Source organism: Pinus tabuliformis, chromosome 2_2, assembly GCF_031772625.1.
Source record: "Pinus tabuliformis cultivar Carrire ecotype Pingquan chromosome 2_2, CPIR1, whole genome shotgun sequence".
NCBI lineage: Eukaryota > Viridiplantae > Streptophyta > Pinopsida > Pinales > Pinaceae > Pinus > Pinus tabuliformis.
In genome coordinates this window covers 928,791,652-928,814,542 of record NC_142300.1, presented here as the reverse complement: position 1 = coordinate 928,814,542, position 22,891 = coordinate 928,791,652, and the positions used below count along the sequence as shown (strand labels likewise).

Genomic DNA, 22,891 nt, shown 5'->3' with positions numbered 1-22,891 from the left:
ATCCTGATGAGGAAAAAGAAAAGCGTGAAGATACTATGCTTGAAGAAGTTAAATTGATTGTTAGAATCAGTCAAGAAAGTGAATGACAAATATTGAGGGTTGTCAAGGAAGAAGAAGGAAAATATGTTGGAATTGCTTAACAACATAGTGATGTATTTGATGGGAATCAAGTACAAAGGACATTGAAGGACAATTTACTTTTTGAAAGTAAATTTACAGATATTGAACAGAGGTTTCTTGGGCAACAACAAGAGGGTAAGGATGAAAGGGTGGTAGTAAGGATCCAACAACTTCAAATAGAATATAGTAAACATCAGTTTGAAGAGCTAGTGGACAACAACAACAAACTAAAGCAAAGAGGAAGAGATAGCAGTAAGTGGAAGAGTGCGGACTAGCCCAAGGATGTGCTGGAGATGGAGATTGAAAATTTATGGAAAATAATGATGAAGCAATCCATATGGAGAATATTGATAGCAATAGGAAGTATGATCAATCAGAACTTGAACCTGATTGACAATGAGAGGAAGATGAAACAAAAGACAGCAGACATATAGCAACAGCAAAGGTACAAGGCATTTGGGCAGTTACAAACTAAAGTTTGGGACCCTAGAGGTAATCCTATCAACATATGAAGACACATGATCAGGAGATCATGGATGTTTTCTACTTTTGGAGTCTGATGCAGGAGCATTGGCTCAGAAACATCATTGTATTTTAGTTGACTTAAGGGGTCTTGTGTTTTCAAGGAAGTTGGATTCCTATGTATGTAATAATCAATGTTTTGAGTGGTTAAAGTAGGAATTAATTAGATTAGTGTGAGGATATTTGTAAATGCTCTCGAATGTAGGAGAACATGAGTGATTAATGATGATGAGAGAGTTGGAAATTAATTGTAACTCTTATAGGTCTCATGATTCGAGGAACTAGAGAGGATTCTTAGGGATAATTGGAGTTAAAAGTGGACTTAGAGGATATTCAGGAGTTAGTTCAGCAAATCAAGGATCTGAACCAGAATTAGTTCAATAGAACCTTTTGTATAAATGTAAGCCTAAAAGGCACAGTCAGTCAGTAGTTAGAGAAGTAGTTAGTGAGTCAGTCAGTCAAATTGTAAGCCTACGGGCAGGAGAAGAAAGGCCACTGATATAGAAGATCAGGTCGAGAAGGAATTCTCTGTGTAAATATTTTTTTATTAATACAAACAACTCAATTCTGAGTTTGCGTGTGTGTGTGGAGTAATTCAATGATAATCTCTGTGTGAACTTGAGTATTCTGTGTAACAGAGGTTGCAGGCGGAGTTCAACAAGATACAGAGAAGGAAGAACAATATGAAGAATCCTAATGGATCATTTGAATCCATTCAAAGGATCACAGTCAAGATTCTGGAGTGGCTGTGTTAAAAACTCACAAAGTTAAGCTCAAGAGGGAGTCGCACAGCAGAACAGCGGAAGGAACAGAAACCTTGAAGAAACCCAACACCACAGAAGAACATTATAGAATTGGCATGAAAACCAAGTGAAGAGAAGAGCGAAGAAGTGAAGTGTCAATGCACAGTAACCATTGGATCTAGAAGATCAATAGACGAGATTTGTTCATGATGGGCGGCCAGGATTAAGTCGCATCAGATGGAGCTAAGAAATGAACGGTGGAGATTCAATCTAAGTACTGGCAGAAGGTGAAAGGCGAGAATCGATCTGGATTGTCAGATCGACATGGTGGATCGACTGTGATCAGTAGACTAGCAGGAGTAGGAGAGAGCGGAAGTCCTTGAGCCTGGTTGAAGTGTTGCAGTAAATCCTAACCGTTGATCCCAGAGTCAATGCTTACGTCATAGTCAACTATGGGGGTTGAGAGTTGGTTAAACCGTATGCTAGATGAAGGGTCGCAGACTGGAAGATTGGATGGCTTCTGTTATCCAATGGATATCGGGTTTTAAGTTGATCGAATGATAGTCTTAAACCCGGACCCGAACATTTATAAATCGCAATCTAAAGTCCTATCGGCTCCGAAAGGGTGGCTAAGCTTCTCATGCAATGTTACGACAACCGTTGAATCAAGAACCAGATCGACGACGAGATTTAATCGCAAATCGCGTTCGGTAAAAGATTTTGGTTAGCGATAGACCCAAATTTGCGATATTGCGATGAGCCAAGATTTGCGATGTTGCAATGGACTATGGATCGTCAGATCAAAGGGTTGATTGAACGGCGGAGGTTAACTCTCACATTTCGCAGGAATTAAGTGTTAGCGGATTGTGGAAACTGCGATGTGCAATGAGCCGAGAATGCGATGAAGCGTCGATCGTTGGATCGTGAAGCTGATCAACGGTAGAGATTGAAGAACAACAGTTTTGTTGAGTTAGAAGGTTCCGCGACAAAAGATTTCCAAAGTGCCAGACTAGAGTTAGTTGTTAACTCGTTCGCATGAGATTAGTTAAGGCCCCCTAAATCTTAATGTTATGAGGGTTTGACCAGGTGGGTCATTGAAAGTCCTGGGATAAACGAGATTATGCATTTTATGTGCATATTGTGGGTGTTTGCAGGTTTTTCCTGCATCAGCCTTTGATGAATTTATTATTTATTATCTTTGTTCATGTTACCATTGAATGTAGTCATAATAATTTTGGATAGAGTTGCATTGTGAACTTGGTTTATTTCTTAAGTTACTAGTTTTTATATTGCCTATGTTAAATAGGTTATATACTAATGGTTGGATGTGTAATTTCTTGAATGCATGTGATATTTAAAAATATAAATACCTAAATGTCTACTTTAAGTAAATATTTTTATAAACACATACACTTGCAATGGGTGACCACTACATCCACGAGAAAATCCAGGGTCCAGGCAGATCAACCCGAAGGCATCCACCACTACATCCACGAGAAAATCCAGGAATATCAACCTGAAGGGATCTACCTACCAAACAAGCAAGGCCTAACCCCAAGGGCGTTGAGGAGATTTGACCCCGTGACCTCCCAACTAGCGAGATAATTAGCAACGAGAACTCACCAACTAAACTAACCCTTGGGGATTAAAGAATGATTATCATATACATAAATAATTGAGTTTGGTTTTATTAATTAAAAAAAATGATTATTATTTTTTTATCTAGATTTTAATTTGTATTATATTAATCTCATAAATATTTATTATAAACAATATATTTAATAAAAATATAAACACATATTCATAAAAAATTAACATTAAATTAACTTTATAAACCATAAATTAACACTATTTTAAACCATAAATTAACATTAAAATGTAAATAATCGAAATGAAACAATTTATAAAAATTATGTAACTATGAAATCGTTGACTATGGTCGTATATATGGCTGAGGAATAGCAACATACCTCCACAATATGGAGAAATAATGATGCACGAGATAAAGGAGAAATAATAATGCCATAACAGTACCTGCATTCTTTTCCTATTGAGTGGCACCTTCGATCAAGTTTGACAGCCATTAGAACTCTAACGAGAAGATCAATCAACGAAATTTTGCACTCAGATAAGTACTACTAACAATAAGCTGCATGCGACTTCTTAAATTGTTTTAGGCACATCATTTTCATGCAACCTGGTTAACTATTCCAAATTCAGAATGTTACAATGGATAAAACATTCTTTGTAAATGAAATTGAATTTCATTTAAAAATAGTTGTTGCTTGCAGAATCACAATTAAAAATTGATGTTGTGGCAAACATGCGTCACATTACAGTGTCGAACAATAAATCCTTGAGGTTTTTCAACCCCAGGTAATCAGCTGCTCGCAAAATCGTTAACCGTCTCTCGATTGTGAAGATTAAGGTAATCATAATCATCCCCCATGACTGAGTTACCTGTAAACATCAATTAATAACCTTCTCCAAAGTTCCTCCCTGCGTTGAAAAAAAAAATGACCGGATGATTCGACAAATTAATTTGACCGAGTTGAGTCTCTCTGAAACGAAAAAAAAATCCCCCAGTCAATTTTAGTAAAATCATTCATCCGTGCTTAGCTCTGTTGATTATCGAACAAACGAGAAGCATCATCGCCAACCAAAACGGTATATAGGATAATTTCATCCTCTCGGCAAGCAGAGGCTAAGCCGCTCATAATTGAAAATAGATAATCTGGGGATGAAAATGAAAAAGAGAATTACTGAAATGATTTCATTCAAGCGTGGTTGGAATAAGTGCTAGATTTGGAACTCATGTACCGACTGATAAAGGAAACCATGATATTTCATGCACTAGTGGTATAAAAGTTCGTATTCAAACTGAGAGAGAAAGGTCGGGTTTAAGTGCTTTCTTGTTGTTATGCAACTCACTATTTTTACCAAACAAAACTCACACGCCCCTAAAAAGCTTTAGAAAGCGGTTATTATCACTGGTAGATTGAAAGCATAATTGCACCTTTCTATTCGGAATTAATAGAGAAAAGCTCCTCGTCCACTTTTGTTTCCCTTTCAAACCATATTTTTATACCTAGAGATAATTCAATAATAAATCGTAATGGTTATCCTAATGTGGATAATGGCTATCCTAATGGATAGACTTATAGAAGAAGTAATGATAAGGGACGTTGATGCTTAAAAGAGAAAGCAGGTAAGGAATAAAACACCTAGAGATCCCCAACAACGATTTTCTTAAGGATTCCAAGACCTTCAAGGTTGCTCGGCTCTGTGATGGCTAAATGTGTTCAACTATTGAGAAACCGATCAATTTAATGGTTATAGACATACCACTGATTCAAAGGCATAATTCCTCTTGTTGGTCATACGCCAAGTTCCACGGGTAATGTGGACATCAGAATTTCCATGAGAGAAGTCGTGTCTGACTTTCTTGTACTAATCAGTTCCATTGGCCGCAATGAAGTTAAACCCTGTGAGCTTGCACACCTCACAGAGTCTATGTTTCAGTTACTGGTCATGCAAACTACTTTTCTCGAGTAACTAGAAATTGTTCGTCAAGGTAAAGCTCTGACTGGATTTTTGTTGCGAGATTATGTTGTTAAGACTCGCCTGAAATCTTTGTGTCATATGCAATTGTTTTTTTTCCTCTCTGTTTGAATGGATATAACGTATTTTTGACCATTTTAGGTGAGCACAACTACATGTCGAACCGTTCCATCAATCTGCGATTGGAGGAAGGGTGCACAATAAAGTAACCCTTGCGATTGGAGGAAGGGTGCACAATAAAGTAACCCTTACGATCGTATGGAAGTTACGTAAAGGCGAGTAAGAAATAAATCCGTATCTCGAGATTTTTTGGCATATGGAGACCAAACATAGCAATTAGTCGGTCATAGTATACCAAACTTATGGTTTGGGTACTGCACATTAGCGGTCATAGTGAATTGCATTGATTGGAAATTCACGACAAGGTTAACTCATGGCTGGATTTAATTTTAATTGTTGTCTATTTAGGATGTGGTTAACCTAGCTGAGGTCGAAAGGTTATATGTTTTAATTGTCACACAATTGACATCTTTAAGGTGGTCAAATATCAACTCTATGAAAATGTTTGACTCACTTTTTTTATTAGCATGATATGAAAATCCTATGTAGTATTGGGATGGGAGACTTACAAAGCCACAACCACGCAGGGAATTATATATATTTTGGGGTAATGACATTTGGAAATGACCGAATATGCCAGAGTGGGAGAATTACCATGTGAACTAAGAAGATGTAAAACTGCACTAAATGGATCGAGATGAGTTGTGTAATTCGGGTAAGAGACTAGGATATGATGTGTAAGATAAAAATATATATGCTTTACCTATAATAAACCAAAATTTAGATATTTATAGTCGAGTTTAAGGAATAAACAAGGTTGGAATAAATCCTTTCTCTTTAACTTGAGTTTCTCGAGTCCAAATATGGTATTTTCATACACCATGGTAGATAGTTATAGTAGCTTTGTGGGAAAAAGAAGCTGGAAAAGTTATATGGGAATAAATAATTCTACAATAAAAAAAGCCTTGCAGTGATGTGGTGGAATTGAGAGTAATATAAAGAAATAACAACAATCAATATGTTGATTAATTTCCATAAGTAGAAATGGACAAATTGTGTTGGGAATTATGTGGAAAGTAAATTTTTATTTCATTATATATCCCCCAAAACTTAAGTTATTGTTGAATGCTCTTGGGAGGGGGCAAGGACTCTAGACCATGATGTAAAAGTGGTTTAAAATACTTATACATGATAGATCTTGTTTTAAATGTTCATACTTGAGCTTGATGAATGAACACATTGAAAGGTATGACTATTTTATTAAAAATTTGGATGAGGAATTCTAGTGGTGTGGTCATCATATACATGTAAATATTAAAAGGAGTAATGAAAAAAAGAGCTGAATACTATGTTTTATTGTAAGTCTCTTCTACCATACCATCGACATATTAATTTACTCATATTAAAACTAAATTATGACTTGCATGATTGCTATGCCTAGTATAATCAAGGAGATAGCTTAATATAATGAATATTATACTTATACGATGTCTTAAGGGAAGAAAGGTGAACTCCTATGAGGTAAATGGAAAACAAAAAAGATAAAATGACAAATGTCATTTCCATAGATCATGGTCAAACAAAGAGAGATTAAAATAAAAACAGAAATTTGTCGAAATTGATGGTCAATTAAGTAGGTTCCATCCTAGAACAAATTTTGAAGATTTTACTCATGAAAGACAAGTCCTCGTATGAAGTATGAGACTATGTAATTTTATTATTGTCTTTTGATTTAATATTGTTGTGTTGATTGGTGCACCTATAGATAATGATGCAATTCATTTTTTGCTATGGTTTTGTCAATGGATAAATCATTTAATTCACCCTTAGTAGAAAAATGCTCCAAATATACAGTATTGGAGGGAACTAAACCTTATATTCATATATTCACTCTCAATATGCGAAATTAATTGGACATGCATAGTTTGGAACCTACAAGTTTCATTGGGTAAATCTATCTCAAAAATTATAACTAAAGTATATAAGAAGCACAAATTATATTCCAATCTAGATGGAACTAGGGTCAGAGTTATGAAGGAAATGCACAAATGCAGTACAACTCACTGTATGCATGTGGGAGGAGACATCATACATTAATAAATTATGGCTCTAATTAGAAGGTCAATGGGACTGACACCAAAAGTACATTTAGTGTAAATACATAGTGGGAGTGTAAGAGAAACTCCTGGTGCTTCTCGGTTAATAGAAAAAAGATAGTACTAAGCTTAAAGAGAATATTCTCCAAGGGTCACTCAAAGTCTAATGTGAAAGAAATTTTGCAACTTAAAGCAACCGCAAACTCCACAACCTTAATGGACACATCCATTCATATATAGATGGGGTTCTGTTAATATCTCACAAATAAGAACCTTCCAAAAAGATGCTTTCAGTAGAATAATTGAAGATCTTACAAATGTACTTCTTGCAGAAAGTGATAAGGTAAAAATGATCAGTGTGTTTCTACTTTATATGAATAAATTATACTTGAAGATTAGATATGGTGGTTCTTGATGCATTAGAGAAATTCAGAGCAACCTAATGACTAATAGGAATTCTACACTAGATTCGGAACATGACTGGTCCGAATTAATAAACCAATGTTTGGTAAATCATAAGTTTCACATTAATATAGCCTATGATAATCAAAGGATCTTAGGCTGGTAGTAAAATAATGGAACATATAAAATGTTCTAAACATGGAAGAAAGAGGATAAAAAATCATGCAACAACTTGTTGCTAAATTAAGAAGATGGTGGCTAAGGTGGCATTGGTAATGAGGATTGTTGTACACCAAAGATATTGGGTATCTAATAAATGTACAACCGTATAATATGAAATGCATATTGTAGCACTATTTCCTATCCAACAATCTTGAAGAATGGATGCCTGTCTGATTGCATTAATAGCGTTGTATGGTTCTGAATAGGACAACATAACAAGTATTGCATAAACGAAAATTCATGTTAATAAATTGGATAATTGATAAATGAGTTATATTCTCTTTGTTTTTAGGGGATATTTAATGAGGTGTTAACATGTAAACACCCTAGGATCACACCCTGGTACACATAGTGCCTAAAAACTTAGAGGGTATGGAAATTGAAAACATTGTAACTTTCATTTATAACTCATGTATGGGAAATGTATGTATTTGCATACTCATTGTTAAATTTGTTTTAGACATACACTGAATTATTCATGGTCAACAAGGTGTTGCAAGAAGTGTGAAAAGAGCAACAGTAAATCATATGACATGATTATTTTAGTGGAGTACTTTTGAGTACCAAACAATTATTTTCTTGGTTAAGGACAAAGTTAAGGTTATTATTAGACTTCAAATATAACATTGAAGTCCATGCTAGACTAACTATCATAGTCAATAGTCTATGATTAAGTGGAGGTCGTATTCCGTTGTTGTTAAAACATTGTCTAAGTGACAGATTTAATCCCAAAACTCAAAGTTATGGGTATGATAAAGTTGTAGTATGCATCATTACTTATATGATACTATTTTGCTGACATTGTACTGCAACCGCAAGACACATGAAAATGATTTGCTAAATAAAAGCACTTGAATACTTTGACATAAAATTATTCACTAGTTGCATAAATTGAACAGGTCCATGAAATTCGGTCCATGAAATTCCTCATTCTCCTATCGATAAACTGAGCATGGTTCGATCGACTTACCTAAAGGTAATATAAATAAATGAACCAATTTTTGGCATAATACTAACATGGTCGAAAACATGTGGATGAAGCATATGGCATGCAGGTGATGCTATGGACATTGATATTGGGTACACATGTACAGATGGTACTATGTACAATTGGTACATATGGTATTGGTATGGATGCATGCATTTCATGTATAGTGTGTGTGTGTGATGCACACTATGTGCAGGTGCACATGGTAGAAGAGAAGGCACTGGGTGATTTCCTGGTAAGGCAACTGATCCAGAGTGCGTACAGAGGCAAGCCAAAGGTGGAAACTAAGGATTGGTATTGGAAACTAAGGATAAGTATCAGTGTTTTATGTCAGTTTTGTATGCAGGTGATTATGATTATGATCTATGAGGATTATAAGTGATCTATAATTGATGGGTACATATGATTTTGATGGTTATGTGTGAGATAACCTGATATGATATTTTGTACATGTTGATTGGTCAAATGTGCTAGTTTGACTTGTTGTGACTAATGCAGGGAAATTGCAGGAAGCAATTGCTCAACAAGGACACAAATATATTGGAGGGATAAGAATTTCTTCCTATTATTTAAATAAGATGGAACTGAGGAATCAAAGCTAAAGAGCGGGCAACGTTAACCCATAGTTTCTCATGTAACAAACAAAAATTGAGTTTTTGCATATGAAAATCTCTCATAAAATTGATTGAAATAAATGCACAGGCAACAATGGAAGGAGATTGTTGGTAGAACTCCTTTGTAACCGATGTATCAGAAGATCTAATTCAGGTGGCAAGGGCTTGGGAACTTGAAAATTCAGAAACAATTACTTGTGAACAAGGAAATAAATTGTAAGATGTAGTAATACACTGAGGACGGTGTAAATTTAAGGGGGGAAATATGTAACACCCCTTCGTTGTATGTAACACTCTATTGACCTAAGCTAAGAAAAGCTAGGTCTAATATGTAACAATGAAAGTAAATACTTTATTATTAAATAAAATAATTTAATCACTTGGAAAAGCGAGACACCCAGAGATGAGATTCTTGCCAAATCCAACTGGTGAATGGGAATGGATAATTATTTCTTGATAAGACTTCTAGATCTAAATCTATATAAGCTTAATGGATTTGGAGATAAATATACATTAAGATAATTAGTTGGAGAAATATGCTAAGTTAAGAAGAAAAACATAAAGCCTTGAGGGATATAAAGGCAAGCTTTTATGAGGAAAAGCCTCGCAGGAGATAAAGGCAAGCTTTTCTGGGAAAAACCTACAAAAATGGATAAAAAGGATCAATAAAAGCGGGACGTCACTAATGGAAACCATATCATGAAAGAGGGTATTAAATACCCATGGAAGAGATCAACAAGATGTAGTTGATCCATGGCAAGAACTCTCGGCTTGGGGGTGAACTGAAGGAAGCTAGTTCTAGGTTGGGTGGTGGTGCTCGATTTTCCAAGTGACATTCTTTCAGATAATCTGGTTTGTATGAGATGTTATGTATGTTGGCTCCTTACTCTCTATGTTGTAAATTATGTAAGCATACAAGAGAAATAGCTTGGGTTGTCTTTGCTTATGATATGATTGACTAGGTTGCATGTGACCATCATGCATGAGTGAAATTTCCTGCGTTAACTTTGTTTATAAACGAATGTGGCAACTATTGCATATAAAAATTAATCCAAGTTAAACTTGGTGAAGGAGCATATTATGTGGTTTTTATGCCATAATTGTTATGTTGTCACATCTTTAAACTTATGTGCTATCTTGTTTTTTTAAGATGGTGAATAATTATGCATGAGACACTATGTATATAATTATGTTCTAAGGCTTGAAATTGTATAGACTATGGTTCAGGTTATCTATGTTATGCTTTATACTTATGGAGTGAATTGCATCCACTGGGGCTTGTTTAACTATGACTCGTATTGCATAAGATATATGTCAGTATTCTTTCGACTATGACCGTAGGATTATGACCATGATATATGGCAATTCTAGATACAATTTATTTATGCTAATGTTTCCTTTAATGCTTGTGCGAAGTCATCAAAGTACTGAAGATCTGAATTAATCATCTCATCATGTTGAATGGCCATGATTAATTCTTTCCTCTAAGTCATAATGTTGCATAGGAAATGTTGAGGGGTTGATTCTAGTTGTAGTCATTAAGTATATTAATGAATACTAAATGTCCACATCGTGGATCCAGTGAAGCATAGTAGGTAGTTAGTGGTGTAGTACCAAGGGGGTATGTGACATATATCCACTAACTCAATTTTTCAAAATAGTTATGGTTTACTCTTAGATTACATTTTTGAACTTTTTATAAACATTAGTTCTTCCTTTCTTACATATCCAACAACAATATAAATTTGGATTTATCATTGGAATTATTTTACAGGTGTATGGTAAAATTCAGATTCCTTATTATAGTTGGAATTATTTTACACTAGTATCATAAAATTCAAATTCTTTATTTGAGTTAATAGTGAGATGTCAAATTATGTAGGAATTTATCTCTCAATTCCATTTGCATGCAATTTTCAAGACTTTTTAAGAAATCTCATTCCTCTTCCAACAACTTTCTAATTACTCTCAACTCCCAACTTAGTAATATTTTCTTTTTTCTTTTTGGAGCATGATTTTATTTAATTTAAACTCACATTTCTAGTGTATACAATAAAGCCTTGCATCTTGATAATTTTTGCATTGCACCTTAACCTATTAACTCTTTATGCCAGTTACCCTCAAACTCTAACTATTTGAGTTAAAAATCAAAGTCTACTCCAAGCCTCAAACTAACTCAATGAATAATATATATATATATATATATATATATATATATATATATATATATATATATATATATATATATAATGAACATTTTTAACCATAATGTATAAAGAGTTTTTTGGAAGAAGTCACATTGAAGATTTGGGTCGACGCGTTTCGAACCAACAAGTGTGGTTCATCTTCAGGACACGATGAAGAAACAGATCTAGGAAGATGGTTAAATAGGAAGACAGTCAACCTAACAGCTAGAAGAAAATGGCTATGTTTAACTCTGGGAGGGAGAGGGGACAGATTTAATAATATATGATATATATATATATATATATATATATATATATATATATATATATATATATATATATATATATATATATATATATATATATATATATATATATATATATATATATATATATATAATTTTATTAGTTAACTAGCTAACGGCTATATCTGATTAGGGTTAATCATATTCAATTCTTTTTTACTTTATCAATATATATATCAATAACTAAAGATTAAAACTGATAATAAAGATTATATATATATATATATAGATAGATAGATATATAGATAGATAGATAGATAGATAGATAGATAGAGTTCTTAGTAAAACACATACCCATACTAATAAATAATATTAATATTAAACTGAATATATATAATAACAAAATATATATAAATCACTATATATTAAAAACTAAACATTCATATTAATATTAGAATTACTAGTATTTATATATTATATTAATCAAATTAACGACTATCTGATTAGAGTCTTAATAAAATTCCATTCTTTTTATTTTATTTTGTATATATAATGCAAGTACTAATTCTATCAGAATGATAATACATATTGTTTATATATCAATATATATATATATAACAAAAAAAAAGGGGGGGGGGGGGGGGGGGGGGGACAAATGGGCGAAGAGAATTAAGAAGAGAGAGTTGGAATCCAACAGCAACTAATTTTCCAGTCGTCATCCCTATTAATATTACTAGAGGACCTCTCAATTTCAATGGCTTCCCTAAACTTACGATGATGAAAATGAGGAATATTAGCAATAACCCTAGCCTCCTCAATGCATATATGATGCTTAGTCTTCTCTGCATGTTCGGATAAAGCTGAGGATTTGGTCCTCCTGTGTTTAATATCAACAGTGTGTTCCTTAATCCTCTGGTTTATAGAACGACCAGTTTCACCTATGTATGAGGTTCCACAAGAACAAGGGATGATATAAACACCTTTCATATCCATAGGGTTCACTTGGTCTTTAACAAACTTAAGCGAACTCCTAATGGCGCTAAGGGGTCTAAAGGTCGAGGGAATATTATGCTTCTTCAGGATTCTCGCAATCTTGTCAATCGTCCCTTGGATGAAGGGTAGGTGGACTCCTGAACTGCGGTCGATGGGTTTTTTCTTGACCTTGGGACCTTTGCTCGCTTTGAAGAAGGCTTTGACACCCTGCTGCCTACTATAGCCATTTTGGACAAAAACATTAAGGAGATGGGACTTTTCTTTAGAGAAGTGGTCTTCATTAGAAATTCTCAAAGCACAAGTGGCTAAAGTGCTGAGAACGCCTATCTTTTGAGCAATAAAATGATGGGAACTCTCATGAAGATACTGCTCAGTGTGAGTCTTCTTTCGATATACCTCATGGGAGAAAGATCCATCATCTTTCCTAGAAATGAGGACATCGAGAAAAGGAAGGCAACCATTAACCTCACGCTCCATCGTAAACTGGATGGAGTTAGACTAACTATTGAGATGTTGGAAAAAAAGATCTAATTTTTCAGGCCCGTGCTGCCAAATGGTGCAGGGGTCATCAACAAATCTTTTCCAAAGCTTGGGTTTAAATAAAGCTGAGGATAAAGCCTTGGATTCAAAATCTTCCATGAAAAAGTTAGCAATGATAAGGGACAGAGGGAACCCATGGCAACCCCACATGTTTGTTCATAGAACACACCTTCAAAACAGAAAAAAGTGGTAGTGAGGCAGATCTCAACTAACTTAGATGTGTCGGGATCCATGTTGATTAACTATAATATTTGTAAATTGATACATGTAAAATTTATTCATAATGACTATTATATTTACACATGCACAATTTTGTTTATAATAATTTATTTTATCCAACCATCATAGCAATTCTCTATACAAGCTATAGAATTTCAACAACATTCCGCGGAAATTCACAACAATAATAACATTGATAGAAATATATAATTCAACATAAATTAGTTGGTTGGAGCAAAGAACTAATCCATGTATATAGAATGTAGTCATCACTTGCGACATATTCAAGAGCCGAGCACATTCCACCCAACCGTTAATTGTACTCGTCAGTTCCCCGTAGCTAGGACTTTCTTGCCTTCAGGAATCAATAATCCCATTGATTCTTGGGTGGTTTATTTTATAGATTTTCTTCACACCAATTTTTTTTACCCTTTTTGTTTTGGTTTTTCCAAAAAAATTCTTTTCTTTTTCTTTAAATCATGTTTTTGTTTTCCACAATGTTTTATTCCACCCCACTTAGTATTTCTCTCCAACTAAGTGATTAACATCATTTTTCTCTCCAATATGTTAATTTGTTTTATTTATTTTTCTATTAAAGTTTTTAGTATAATTTTTAGGGAGGGTCCATCATGTGGATTTGACCACAATAGTTTTTTGAATGCTAGCAAAAAGTTTTTTAAACTCTAGTGCTATTTCCTTAATATTTCCAAGCAATTTATTTGTTAACTCAAATAATAATAATATAATTGCATCATGGCTTTCATCTCAATTGAATTTAAAATAGTAAATGTTTAAAAGGTGGAGTCATAGGGGTGTTACAGGTTATGAAATCAACATTAGTCCACGTCAAAGCAGAACTTAATAATCGATTTGACTATTGATCACTATTAGTTTCTAAAGAACTACCAAATTATATTGTTTAACTTTGAAAAATATATTTTGTTTTTCATATTATTAAAAAAATTCAACATTTCATTGGACAATATGGTTTTAATTTCATGTGGACAATTTCCCTACATATTTTATGTCATAATTTATGGATATCATTGCAATATTAGTGTAGTGATTTTAAAATGAATAGGAATAAGATGTAAACAATATATGTAGTTACTTCCCACCATTATTTATGTTTTTTTGGGCACTTATGTAGGAGTAAAATTGATGTGTAGACTTACTAGTGCAAAAATTTATACAAGTTATTAGTTATTAGTTACTGCAAAAGCAAAACTATAGGATGATTTGTGTATCAACCATTATTAATTTAGCGTTGACCAATCTAACTTATAATTATTTATGCAAATTTTCCCAAAGCATAATTTGAGTTGGAGGGGCTAAACTTCCATGCAAAACAAAATTACAATGTAACAAATTGTTTATTATTGTTATTACTTTTAACTTCTTATTATTAATTGAGCCAAGATTTAAATGTTTACACTACAACATCTCTACCATACTCAGCTCTATAGTACTTTTAACTTGTTATTATTTTTTAATTGAGCTATGTTTATGTTAAATGTCAAATATTTAAGCCTACACATCTACCTCTACATTGGGCTATAGAGAGTGTCTCTCTACCTCTACACTGGGCTATAAAGAGTGTTTCTAAACATAATAATTATTAATAATTACAAATACTCAATTATATTAGTAAATATAGTTTGATCATGTGCAAAGATGACTTTAAAATTAAATCTTTACCATACAACTAATAATTATTAATATAATATAATATAATATAATAATATAATATAATAGCCATATTTATTAATCTTATGCCATATTTACATATCAACCATATTTACTAATCATAATCATATGCATTATGAATAAAAGGTGTATCAATGATGTGGTTTTGAAACTCAATACAATACATTAAATCCCAGTGTTAATTATATTTTCATACGATCTTAACTCAAATTAAAATTCATTCTAAAATTGACCACATATAAAAAAAAATGATAGAAATTAGACTCTGGTGTGTTTGAGAGTATAGATGAGCGAGAGTATTCACTGCACTAAAATAATTTCTATATAAATTTAATTTGGTAAATAAAATCTTGTCACAGATTGCAATTAAATATCTCAATATCTGTATCCATCAATGCCATACAATTCTGATTGCAGTTAAATATCTCAATATGTGTATCCACCAATGCCATACAATTCCAATATAAGATATGCATCAATGTCAAGCAATGAATAAAAGACTTCCAATATCAGATAGGCATCAGTGCCCAGCAACGAATAAAACGCTTCAAAACCATTATAGTTGTCTTCAATCCCGCCTTTTCTTAATCATTTGTGGCATCACGAAAGAGCTACACGAATCTTTGTCAAATACATCTCATATCAAAATAATTCAACTAAATCAATCCAATTCTTAAAACAAAATGTTCTTATGACGTACGTTCTCCAGTCGAATATGATCCTATAGTGGTAGTGGTAAGCAATGACTGGTGTACTATTACTAAAACGAAGGTCGGTTTGAATTCTTGAACACAAGCGCTCTGAGAACATCTTCAGTGTGTTTGCCAAAGACACTGATGCATGCCTCCCTCGCCTTGTTTGATGCATATCGTGTAATAGATTCAGCATTTTCATCGCCCATCCAGGTCTGCAAACTTTTTAGCTGCCGGGCTGCCATGACAAGGTTCCGAATGTCACCGGGCACAGTGCTTTGAATGGCCTCCATAACTTTCTGCCAGGAAGGAAAGCAACCGTTCAACATGATCAAAAGGAAGTTTCTAGACTCTGCTGCTGCCAGATAGGCTGACACAAAAGATGCGCGAATCCAGTTCTTCTCTTCTTCCGTTTTTAAGACGGGGGAACTCCGGATGATCGCCTCTGCATCTGCCGAAAGCCTTGCGAACTCTGCGCATGCTGGAAGATCCGCATCGAAATGCTGTTGACGAGACCTCGCAGCAACCAATTCTTCCTTGGCTTTGTCATGTAATTGCTCATAGCATGTGTTAATTATAGGCTCCAATGATTTCGCTAGAGAGTGCTCCAGAATGCATCTCCTGCACTTGCACTTGAAGCCCCAGCCACTGCACATGGCTCGGCGCTGAGGCAAGGGAACGAGGGTATCAAAGTAAGAAAAGGTAATCTCTTCTCCTCTCTTGATGGGCTTGGAGGCATGAATAAACATGGCGCTTCCCACTTCCAACCATTTCGAGTTCGGCAAGCAGGAATGGTTAATGAAGGAAGGCAGCAGCCAGAGACCGCTAAAATCCTGGCCTCGCTGAGCAAGTATGGAGTCATGTAATTTAGCTTTGGAAACAAACGTCTGCACGGCTCCACCAAATGCATTCAAACTCACAATATCCCGAATGCGACTAACGTCCACCTGCAGATTTCCATTTTGCTCTTCTTGGTCGTCTGTCTTAAACAGATCAATGGCTGGAACATCCAGGCTGCCAGGCGTGGAGGAATTGTGTAAACTATAAATTTGGCGGAGCAATCTCTGCGAATTTCTGGCATCACGGACAACCACGGTGACAAGATCTTCTAGAGACGACAAGATGGGGGAAGCGCTCTTCTCGTCCTCATAAACAATTGCGACAGCGTTGCTTACCAGAAAAAGCTCCCCGGTCTCAATTTCTCTGGTAGAGAAGAGCCCCCGACTTCGGCCGTCCTCGGTCATCTTGATCTCCACAGGGCCTATGTAGTCGGCCACTTCAGGGGGAAAAGATTTAGGTAATCCGAGCAGGTAGTCAGAGATATCATACTTACCTTTCAGGCTCTGGGCGTACAAAATCTTGGCCTGGCCTAGCACTCCTTGTATTTCACTGCGCCCGGGGCTGGTCTTGTCCGCTTTCTTCAAACATTCGCATGCCGCCCTATAATGCCTCAACCCGAGCAGGGCGCGACCTTTCCTGTATAGAGATTTGAGATGGCTGGCATCGATCCGAAGGGCGTCGTTGGAATCCTCCAACGCCCGCTTGAATTCCTTCATCTGCAGCAACGTCTCCGCCCTGTTAGAATACGCATTCAGAAGGCCGTTAGTGATATTATTATTACCCTCGGAGAAACCCTCCTCGAGCTGAAGCAGAGCGGCATCAATGCATTTCGTGTAATGCTTGGCTGCTGCGTCCCAGTTTTGCTCTTTGAAGCAACTATTGCCCTTTTTTCTGACCTCCTCTACATCGACATGCAGCAGGCTCTCCGCCCGCTTGCTCTTCTCAGTCATGAGCTTCACAACGTTGGCGGGGTTGTCGACGCGGATGAGAAGGACGCCGTCACTGGCGATCTTGAAATAGGGCTCCTTGACGCCCATCTTGGCACCCTTGGGGTAAAGCCTATTGATGTCCGCCTGCGTGGGAGCGGCGGCGTTGTAGATTGCCAGCCTGACGGCGAGTCCATTATCGTCCTCAAGCAAGGTCATGATACCGCATATCCTGTTGGCCTCCGCGCACAGCGTCCCGTACACCACCCGGCCGCGGTGGACTTCCCCGACCTTCAACTCGTTGAAGGAAATGGGCTTCAGCCTTTCCAGCGGAACCGAAGAAGCTGCGGCGGCGCTGCCAATTGGGTCCGTGACAGACCAGCATATTTGAAAATTTCCTTCTCCTGCAAATTCCCTTTTCCGACGGGCGAGATCATCGTGGATTTGGAGGAGTGCTCGTTTATCGAATCTCGCGGAGGCATCATGAGCTTGCTTCTTGATTATCTCGAAGGCTGCCATTAAACGATACAGTTCCTCCATCCTAATTTCGTCTGGTTCTTCTTCTCCTTAACAAAGGTTTTTTATCTACTTGCGTTGCGGATTTCAATGTTCCGAATTGATAAGGCATCGCTTCAGATTTAAGGAACGAGTCATGTGTTCGGTTTTCCATCTTCTTTGAGACGAAAGGCAGTTCCTTCCTAATTTAAAAGCGAGTTGCTTCCTGCTCTCTTTCGTACTAAAGCTGGTTCCATTCTTCATTCTTACGAAAGCTAGTTCCTTCCTCCTTTAAAAGCTAGTTCGTTCCTTACTCCTTCATTGAGACAAAAGTGAGTTCCTTTCTAGTTTGAAAACCAAAGAGATTGATGTGATGTGACGTGACGTTGCTATGAACGGAATTGTGATTTTCGTTGGGAGTCGGGGGAGATCTTGGTAGTTTCAAACTTTAAACATTACTCTTAATATTGTCATTTTTTTTGTTTTAAATTCTATAAGTTTAATAATTTAAAATTTCAATTTTTATAATTTTATTTTAATTTTTGGAATTATAAAATTATAACTAATGAGTTTTAAAATTAATCAAGTTAATTGAATTTTTTTGGGTTAATAATGAGAAGTAATTATTATTTTCTTTTACTTAAATTCAGTTTTGACCATTGATATAATAAATTGAAATAATTTTAAAATTTATGGTTGAATTTAAATAATCTATTAAAGACTTAAATATATATAATTTGTTATATAAAATAGCATATTTCCGGAAAGGTAACATCTAAAGGAGAAAAGGAATAGTGAACATAGGTAAAATATGTAGAAAGTATGTCTAATAATAAAAATCATAGTGAACATAGGTAAAATAGGTAGGGAAAAGTATGTCTAATAATAAAAATCATATTAATAACATAGCCAAGTATTATTAAATGTAGAATAATAGACCAACATTCTATGAACTATAATTACAACTTACATGAATTTAGGTTTTTGTGTCCATAGTATGGCAGCAAGAAATGGTATCGGTTAGTTTGGGTGTTGTAATTATGAGAGCGGTAAAGCATAAAAGTGTGTGTGTTTTAGTGATATATATGAAATTTCATTCATTTTTCATAGTATTTTAAGGAGAATGATGGTGCTATTCACATTTCTTCTAGTGCGTCACATTGGTGTGAAGGTTAAGCCTTAATGTTAAGTGTTACCTATTATCAATGGTAGACCTTGTCAAGGTCATTCCTTGATATTTATCTACAATTAATGCTAAAGCTAGCTTAAGGGTGATTTGTTTCTTGTTACTCCATTGTATGGGTGAAATTGGTACATGCTTTCTGTTGGACCACACTCTGGCCAGGAGCGCCAACAAAAGAAAAATTGAAACAAACTGAAAGGTAAAACTCCTTGCAAAAGGAAACACAACCAGTAATTGCTACAAGTAAAACATAAGCAAAGCAAACCAACAACAAAATATACCATCACATTAAACCACATTTCATAACAAATTTGGTGTACATGAATTGTTGTAAATGAAACACAAAGCACATAAGAACCAGGTTGCTGCAAATTAGAACACAATATTGAATTCGGATTCTTCTATTAACTGAAACAACAATTTGCATAAGACGCATACCTCCCTGCTATGGCGACAAGGAGGTTGCCCAACCTCCCCAACTCCTTTCACGCAGCTCACAACAACCTTCTCCTAATTCCAACGAGAGAGACCCCAAAGATTGATTTGAATCCCCACTTAATTCCTCCTCAACACCCATAACCCTAGAGGGAATATTTAATATTTTCCATGAAAATATCTACTACTACCTTTCCCTCCACATGGAATGCACCCTACACGACACTTACAGTTCATTTCATTTAATTTTCATCTCATTTTACATTCAAATTTTACGTTTAATCTTTTTATTAACACTTGGGATCCGACAGGAGCCCGACACAAAATATTGGCTCGCCTCGAGCTAGCTGCACGCAGACATCCATGCTCACTTGTGTTGTTGTTGTGAAATCCAAATCCTCCTCTCAATTCTGAATTGTAGGTTGCTCCCTAATCTACTTCTCTACTCTGCACATCCTCTCTTGCACACCTCTTCCTCTTTCTGTGTCCCAACTCCCTACTTGCAAGACCTCGCTCTCTCCTTCTTTACTTTATCTATCGGAATCCACAATTAGCTCTTTTTACTCTCCCTTCTTCCACTGTTCATGTTTGTTGCATCTGTTTAGACACTGTCCTCCATCACTTGTCGATGTTGTTGGATTTCTTTATTTTTGTTGGGGGTTTTGGCTATAAAACTATCTCTTTCCTCAGCCTTCTTGTTACGGGCCATTTTTTCACACCCAGTTAACAGGCCCCAAACCTAGATCTATCGCCATCCATTACACTTTGCATCAATCCCATGCAAGGAAAAAAACAAAACTATTTCCAAAAGATATAAGAATCCTAGATTACATTGTCTGGAAACCCTAGTTTAAGACTCCATCGCACTTACTCTCTTGAAAAATTGTGATGGTGCAGGTTGCACACATGCAACTTCCACTGGTCAGTGTAGTTTTCCTTTACTACAAGTGCGATGACACCTGGAAATTAGCACAAATAAAATAAACTTTTGAAGCTTCCCTTTCTCGATGCTTCGGGAGTCGATTTTTCCATTTACTATTGAAGAGGATCTTGAATTCCTACTAGTAAAGATTTATCTCTTATCCCATGGACCTTATCTCCTTTCAAAGTGGATCTAGTCCCAATATGTTGGATCTAAACCTTCTTCATTTTTCTTATAACAACACTACCTACTATAAAGTCTTGGTTGGTTTTTGGAGACTCTGATTTTTCCGTCATGTTGTCAGTTTAACTTTGGAGGTCTATAGTCCATCCTTAGATATTGATGAGATTGGAGGCTTATCATTGTGGCAAAGGAAGGACAAGAAAGTTGGGAGAGATTCACAATAGCAAGGCTTAGAAAGGGTTTTAATCTTTGTCTATTACTATTAATACAAAGTGCATTGCTTTTCCCATACATTATGTCTTTACTTTTACATGTGCAGCATAAGATTCCTTGATCTCTTATTTAGAGTTATTTGAATATATCATATTGTCTTGTCTATTTGAGTCTTTTTGCTTGTTTTGGTTGATTTACATGTTCCACTTTTGGAAGGAAAATTTGGGGATTGAGGGAACAAGTGAAGAGGAGAAGGAAGCTTGCATTGGACTCCAAGTAAGTATGCTTCTTATGTTTCAAATAGGGAAAGAAATTATATTTTGTCTATTCATTTCTAGGTTAAGTCACTAAACCTAGGGAGATCGCTTATGTCCACATAATGATGATACTGGGGAATTTAGGAGTGAACCTCATCATAGGTCCTCCTCCATGGTGAGTCATCATGTCTACCCATTTCTGCATGCCAGTCTCTCTAGATCCAGGCAACTCTCGTGATATCCTCTGGGGTCATAGCAGTGGAGTCCTCTCTAGGGTGAACGAGGCCACAATTGAACCTTATCCAAAGTTGTTTAATCATCTGGTCGTTGTTGGGCTCTTAATTCATAATTTTTATTACCACTTCTTAACATTCATTTCATCTATTTCCACTATTCTTTCATCACATTATTTAACATAATTTATTATATAATTCCATTTCATAATCATTTATGCTCTTGTGGATAAATAATATCTGATCTCATTTATTTTTAATAATTAATGATTATTATGCATGATTTTGGTTTATTCATTCGTTATAACCTCACTCATGATTTTTTCCTCCAAGATCTCTTCCAGATTGCAAATTTGGTCTTCAACAAATAATTAGATATTTCAACTCAGGAATTTGCTAGCATAAGAAGTGACAGTTTTTCGTGGGACGTTTTGGGCAAATGCAAGCGAATCTGGAAAATCTGAGACATGGGTTTTGTTCAAACAGGACCAAATTAGTTTCGTGATGAGTAGTTTTCAGAAATTCGGTTTGTATTAGGAGAAAATCAAGGTTCTTCGAAGGACATATTTGCAGATTTGTTGTTGTGGCCATTTTCCAGAATTGTCCAATTGTAATAACCAAATTCGACGTGTTCCAGCTAAATCATGATGGAAAGATCTCTCATATTTCATCTTGAATATTGAGATCAGTTTGTTGTAAGTTTCCTTTGGATTTTTATATATTTAAAAGACACAATTCAGAGAGAAAGGGGAGCTAGCTGATGTAAGAATTGAGCCTTGTAACAATGGAACTCTTGTTAATGAAATTTCCAGCCTTCTGATATTTTTCTCAATATGTGAGTTAAGCACAGCCCTAACCAGGGAGTTGGGCCCACTCTTCTAATCAGGTGCTGTGTGTGTCATTTTTATGTACACTATTTACTTGTTGTATTTTCTTTATTACTGTTACAGATTTCCATAGATTGTTGTGAATGCTTTTCTTTTTACAATTTAATTTCCATTAATGTTACATCGATGCTTTAATTTCTTATTCATGAACACTTGGTCAATGTAAGATTGTAACCTTGCTCCTGCATATACCTTGCGTGTTACCTTGAAAAGTGTATGCACCCAGATTGATGAATTAATGTAGGAAATGGGATTGAATAATTTGTTCATACTCGGACCCCAACATTTTGGCGTTGTTTCGGGGAAGGCTAACAAGGTGCAAGACATGATCTGTATCGACCAGAGGGTCAATCTCTCGTCCTGGGGAGGGAATCGTCCTTTGACACCCTGCTCCAGGTCCTGAGCGT

General features: G+C 35.5%; 1 protein-coding gene across 1 annotated transcript; it reads right to left on the bottom strand.

Moving 5' to 3' along the window:
• Window positions 1-15,778: 15,778 nt before the first annotated feature.
• LOC149196162 (methyltransferase FGSG_00040-like) lies at window positions 15,779-18,345 on the bottom strand. Its single transcript, XM_089409052.1, has one exon. It carries the CDS (start codon window positions 18,214-18,216, stop codon window positions 15,979-15,981), a length of 2,238 nt encoding a protein of 745 aa, XP_089265178.1. The 5' UTR covers window positions 18,217-18,345; the 3' UTR covers window positions 15,779-15,978.
• Window positions 18,346-22,891: the final 4,546 nt, after the last annotated feature.